Here is a 6700-nt window from a genome sequence, read left to right on the forward strand (position 1 = left end):
GGCAACCACATGTGACGACCCCGGGCTGGACTCCGCTTCGTCCACGGTGAAAGCCGATCCGGCGATCCACAGCGCGAAGTTTATGTATTTCCTCAGCGACCGGATCAGCTCTAGGCATGACGAAGCGGATATCATCCTCTTTTGGAAGGCCAAACAAAGTAGTTTCGCTTTCACAACGAAACACAAAGCGTCTCCACGGCATGGCGGCAGCAACAACAATACTACAGCGAGAATAAAAGTTACGCCTTCTTTCTTTGCGTGAACATTTGGGCGGTGTTATGCAAATACACATGTGGGGGCGTGTTTAAATAAGGCGTTTTAGGAGGGCGTGGACAAGTCTTAATTTTTATAAAGAATATCTTTGGGTTTGAGACTTTAGTCGTTGCAACTTTAGGGATCTTATCTATGCATGAACAGCTTGTAACACTCCAAAGAGAAAGGAAATTTTTGAATTGCATCATATGACCCCTTTAACTTAACAAAAACGTAAACACTAATAATATAAAGGCAGGGGAGGGGGAGATTAAAATTGACACGCTGCACAGCTGTAGGGCTTCATGGGGTCGGGCTCTTGTACACATTGCATGTGGTACCACCAGTCACACATGTCACACTGAATCTGTAACAACAAAGGTAATAATGCTTCCAAGATATTCAGGGTGAATATCTGAGATACAGTACAACATATAGACTAGCTGTGATACATATACTGTGTGTATATCCTCTTAAGAAAGATGTAACTTGCAAATAATCCTACTTATATACCATGCACATCAGTCAAGTTAGTCCTTAACATTATCAGTGGATGATGAGCACCTGAGCACATGCCTGATCTGCATTTATTCTATTTAACTTATAAGGTGAAGGCTTTAACTGCTTCTTGTGTGATGTCAGCTTCATGAACAATTTTAATTGTTGTTGCATGTTGAAACACAAAAATAGGCTATTCTGCAAACAACTGCATTGTTTATTCTCATGATATTTTTAATTTTACTCTCAGTTTTTTTAAATTATTATTATTATTGAAGGGGTCATATTTTTCCTTTCTGTTTGGAGTGTTACAAGCTCTTGGTGCATAAAGAAGATCTGTAAAGTTGCAAAGACTAAAGTCTCAAATCAAAAGAGATATTCTTTATAAAAGTTAAGAGTCAACCACGCCTACCTAAAACGGCTCGTTCTAACATGCCCACATGTCTACGTCATGATAGGCGCTGTGTGTTTCGTTGTGAAAGCGAAACTACTTTGTTTGGCCTTCCAAAAGAGGACGATATCCGCTTCGTCATGTCTGGAGCTGATCCGTGCTGTCTCTGAGGAAATACATCAACTTCACGCTCTGGATCGCCGGATCAGCTTTCACTGTGGACGAAGCGGAGTCCAGCCCGGGGTATAAATCAGAACAATATGAAAAATATTCAGATATAAAAAGAAAAAAAAACCATAAAAAGATTAACAACATCAATGAAACAGTGCCAGAGGATATAACAAAAATAATAATAATAATAATAATAATAAATAAATAAAAAATAAGGGCCTCACTTTATACAATAGCATGCCTCCTTACAATATTATGAGTTCTAATAGCCTTTTTACTTGTGCAATTAGCTCTCTCAGTCTTACACGGATGTGACTTTTAAAAGATGCAAGAGCGCAAAAGAAGCCAATCCGCTTCTCTAGTCAATTATGAGCAAAGTAATGGAGAGAGAGAGCAATTTAACACCATAATTTTTAAATAGAAATGAAAGTACAAATTTTTAAATTAAAAGTATTAGAAAATGAATATATAAAATAAATAAATGGCAATTCAATATTGTAAAAGCTGTACTGTTCATATTAAAACTTAACAGTTAACTTAACATAAAAGTTTTTAATGTATTTATTTTTAAAGTACACACTACATTTGGAGAACATCAAAGTCTTTCTTTGTGAAAGAATTTCCCTTAGGCGATAGATAGATAGATAGATAGATAGATAGATAGATAGATAGATAGATAGATAGCAAAACTGAACTATCAAGATTCAACACCACTGCACCCAACCACAGGTCGTTTATTAGCCTATGGAACATCAAAGCCGAGAAACGTAATCATGGTAACTAGAGAACGCAATAACACTCAGAGACCTGTTTAATAACCTTGTTTGCTGATGTAAAGAAAGCTGCTTTGAACAGTTCATTCAGCGCACGCGACCAGACTGTATTGACGCGCTCATACCTCCTGTGCACGGGCCAAGCGCGTTCACTTTATGAACCTGTAGTCACAGATCCCACCTATGTTTGAAGTTACGCTGTTTGCGTACCCAATCTGCTTGTGTGATCGAGTTCAAGCCAAACAATGACAACAGTGCCTACTAGGGTCACAGAATACGATGGTCACAGAATTCGGTGTAACAGAGGAATTGTTGGTCACATGTGAAAATGTAATCTGTCTGCTATGAGAATGTGTTTTGAAATGTTAAAAACATCTTGATTGCTTGACTGCAAAATAAGTGACGGCAAGGTAAAAAGCACATTTTGGTAAAAAAGTTGGGAGGTTGCATCAAAGCATAACTCTGTAACTTAGTACATGTAAGATACAGAAATGTAGTTTCAATTGTCTGAGTACAAGGTTTTACTTTTTCAATTTTGCACCCTGTTTTGTCCCACTTCTCAAGAATCAATGATGAACACACTCCCATATTTTCATTGTGTATGTGATTTTGTTATACTTGATATTACACCGCAAGTTTTTCAAAACCAGATGAAACTAACATGAATACAAAGCTTGGTGTATGTGTTTTAAACTAGGGTTTTTAAAAGATTTCTCTTTATTTTTATGTCACTGACCCATTGTAAAACAGATTTGAATGTGACTCCCAATCAGATTTTGGATTTAGAACATATTTATATTTAAGCAATATCACATGAGCAAAAGTACTTGTGTACTGTTTTACTTGTGTACTTGTTGCCCACAGGAGCTCACAGTTGTGCTGATATTTAATATATTTAATAATGAGATATTGCTTTAAAACAGTTCATATTTATATTTCAGACAGAAGCATCTAAAGAAGCAAATTCTAAGTTGCAAACGCTAAAATGTTTTACTGCTGTTATACTAAACATCAGCACTCAGTCACTCAAACTCAAGGATCAATGCTGATTTTCTTCATTCTACCTTGGAGACTGAAGCCAGAGCTTTGGAAGCTGTTTCCTCCTCTTTAGTGCCCTTTGCAGTCCGCTTTTGAATATTCTACAAAAGGTTGAAATTAATCCAATTACTATTGTCTTATCATTTCACATTTAATAGAAAAATTAGAGGAACAAGTATTTTTTGAGAACATTAGAAGTATGTACAGGTATCTCACCTGTATAAGGATTTTGATGCGGGTGATTCGCTGGAAAGGCAGAAGCATAAAGGATGTGAAGGGTAGATGTTTACAGAGTGGAGATGACTCTAGCCGCCTCATCACAAGAGAAAAATCTCTGTTACTCTCCCTGCCAGTACCACACATACACATAAGCAACATGTCCTACACACTGTTTAATTATCACTAATATATATGTCTGTTTTTGGTCATCCTACTCCAAAAGTAAATGCATTATAAAATGTATTTTATGCATTTTCAAAATGTTTTACATTAAAATTATTATTATTATTATTTATCATTATTTTTATTTTTTTTGTAGTTATGGGTAAAAGTCTCACATCAGTCTGCTGTAGGTTTTCTCTTGGTACTGCTGATTTCGGACATAATCAATAAAGACTGAGAAATGGTTCTCTGAGTGCTCATAAATGATGTCACACACGTCAGATATCACCACACTCTCATCTACTCGCTTCAGCAGATCCCCTATAAACCTGAGAACAACAGAGATGTGCATTCATGCCTGTGGGGTAGTACTTTTTTAGCTGAGAGTAAATAAATGATAACAGAATTGTAATTTCTTTCATGTGTCATGCTCTTGAACTTGTCTCTCTTTCTCACCTCTCGCTGACTTCATAGACCTGCAAGAGGTTGGAGAAGAGGGCCCTCCTATCATGAATGACCAGAGTCTCATTGAGTTCCCGTGACCCCAGGAAATGATCCTTCAGAACACGCAGGGAGCGCAGGTAGGAGGCCTCAGAGGTGAGCACCTCAAACATGCTCTAAAAACACACGTAAAGTTTAAAATAAAAATATGTAATAAAGCTGAATTTGGCAAAGAAAGTTGTTAAGTTATTTCTAATAGTGGTAAACTATTACTCTCACCTCTTGTCTCTGTTTTTCAGTGCGAGTGAGTTTATGTAACACTCCACTTTCCTTCACCACTGGTAAATCCTGCCAGAGTGTAATCTCATCAGGGCCTCTCTTGAATCGGGTGCCAACCACCCCAAGCCCTCCAGGACCCTCAAGACCCAGGGTTTCACTAACACTCCTCCTGTTGCAATCAGGACTATCAGACTGGATCTGACTGGCTTCTTTCAAGACCTTTGCCTGGTAGATCTGATATAGAGGTTCTGAAGATGACATTGTTTTCGAGAATGCTTAGTTGAACAGCAAAAGATCCAAAGAAATGTTATTGCACCTAATGTTCATTTAATCCTGCTCCAAAATCTATCTTGAAATTCTATAATAAAACCAGAAATAATTGTTTAACTGTTGTTTTTAGCCATCTAAAATGGATGAAAAATGTTCCTCTGTTTGTGTATTATACATTCACTTAATTATCTCACCATAGTCACTGTTTGGCTCCCAGTCACTGGAGATTCTCCGTGGGCTTCCTGTTTTGTCACGCAGCCTGTAAGAAACCCACAACAGCTTAATCTGGCCACACATTACTGGGCTCAAGCGAATATCTATCACAGATAATGCCTAATGAAAAGACTGGTCTGGTCTGGTAGGAAAAAAAAACTCTGGATATGTTGGGAGACAAAAAAGGGCATTCTTCACATTTTCGTTTTGACCACCCTTTCCGGCTAGAAGTGAGTCAAAAATAAAACTTCTCTTTTTCAAATCCGTAAAGGTTGGTATGTCAGCTTTATATTTCAGGGAAAGAGGATGTGTAAATTAAACTCTTAGCCTACTACTTTAAAGATGTTGAAATACAGTATAAAGGAAGCAGAATAAATAGATGTGTGTGTGTGGGGAGGGGTCATAAAAAGTATGCATTCATTTTACATTGAAGTACATTTCAGTAACCACAAATGTTATTTGCAAAGTAGACTAAAAAGGCGGTCACAAATGGAAGTCCTGATCATGTGAGGAGGTAACTATAACTACAGACTGTCTCACTCCCCATTAGGAAAGATGTATTTGAGCGTACATCAACAAAAGATAAGCAGTTATTTCATTACAGATTTTCACACAATATCAAAAACCTTTAGTGTTTTCCTTACAATGTCTTTAAGGTACCAGTCTAGGAGCAACACAAAACCAATTACTGATAGAAATTCTTTGACCCCTCTAAAAATCATTGGTGCACTTTTTAAGAACAACTTTTTGATGCTGTAAACTTACGCTTCTGTGTCAATAGACTCCCAGTATTCAAAATCACCATTTTCATAGCTCTTACCTAGAAAACAAACATGAAGCTTTTCAAAAAAATCTAGACATATGTGTGTTTCTGAATAAAGTATTTCAAAGCAGATATTTTAAATATATACTCATAACTGATAGAGTACCTTGATGCCCACAATGATTTTGGTAAGTGGGATATATGTTCCTGGATCAACATTAGGGTAGGGTCAGGACTGGGGCTGAGGTTAGGGGCTTAGTGTTAAGGACTATGTTTATTTGAGACTATGTTTATGTGACAAGAATGTTGTTTTAGGATCACATTGATCTAAGACCTTGATCCAAGAAGATGCTTGGCAATATGGGCGTCACTAGGCCAAATTGTGCGTTTAGCTCCATAAACTGTACACGAATTCGCGATCGCCTCAGTCCCCTTTAAATTTCATATGAAAATGGCGGCAGACTTCGATCGGCTCCTCCCCGTCTTTCAGCGCGATTTGCAGAGTCAGAAACAGAGGACAAGGTGTGTGTTTATCGATAGATTGTTATAATATCTGCATCTGTGCAGTTCTTTGGCATAAATACAGTTTACAAAACATCATGTGGGAGCAATCAGTTCCCCATCTACTGTAGCCTAAGTTTGCACTGCATTCACCCCTCACACCACAGCTGTTTCCTACAGCAAAAATTAAGCACATATGAATGCATACTTTATTAAACCACTTAAGCTCGGGGCGTTTTTTGGTATTTTCGCCTAAATTTAACATACTCAAATTCAAATGTTTACCCTGCACACATACAATGGAGGAAATTTAAAAAAATGGTTTCATTGTAAAGAAAACCCTTTGAACTACAAAATATGAGTGTAATTCTTTATAAATAACATTATATACTTTTCAAATATTACTATAAACACAAAAAAAACATAGGCGCTTTTGGAGTTTTAAAACTAAGTATTTTTTTGAAAATCTGTAATTCAGGTTCTATGGTTGTGTGTGTGACATCATGAAGACTTTAATTTGGCTTTTTCAGTACTCGAATGTTAGCCTACAAACTTAGTATAACTTAGCATACTTGTTATCCAAAGCGACTTACAAATGATCGAGGACAATAAAAGCAGTCAAAACTAACAAAAGAGCAACAATATAAGTGCAAATAACAAGTCTCGGTTAGCCTAACGCAGTACTCTTAGCAAGGTGTATATATATATATATATATATATATATATATA

The 6700-nt window shown here is 36.9% G+C and overlaps 1 protein-coding gene across 1 annotated transcript in view; it reads right to left on the reverse strand.

Annotated features, from left to right (window-relative positions):
- The window catches only part of LOC107667932 (rho guanine nucleotide exchange factor 15-like), a 19537-nt gene that overhangs the window by 6616 nt on the left and 6221 nt on the right, over positions 1-6700 (reverse strand). The window contains exons 2-8 of the mRNA XM_016459672.1: positions 5473-5527; positions 4689-4753; positions 4225-4472; positions 3961-4121; positions 3681-3833; positions 3340-3469; positions 3150-3224 (exon numbers count right to left, since the gene is read on the reverse strand). Coding sequence (XP_016315158.1) covers positions 3150-3224; positions 3340-3469; positions 3681-3833; positions 3961-4121; positions 4225-4472; positions 4689-4753; positions 5473-5527 — 887 coding nt within the window. The remainder of the gene's footprint in view (positions 1-3149; positions 3225-3339; positions 3470-3680; positions 3834-3960; positions 4122-4224; positions 4473-4688; positions 4754-5472; positions 5528-6700) is intronic.

The sequence above is a fragment of the Sinocyclocheilus anshuiensis genome, unplaced genomic scaffold, assembly GCF_001515605.1.
Source record: "Sinocyclocheilus anshuiensis isolate Anshui unplaced genomic scaffold, SAMN03320099.WGS_v1.1 scaffold3023, whole genome shotgun sequence".
NCBI classification, from domain to species: Eukaryota; Metazoa; Chordata; class Actinopteri; order Cypriniformes; family Cyprinidae; genus Sinocyclocheilus; species Sinocyclocheilus anshuiensis.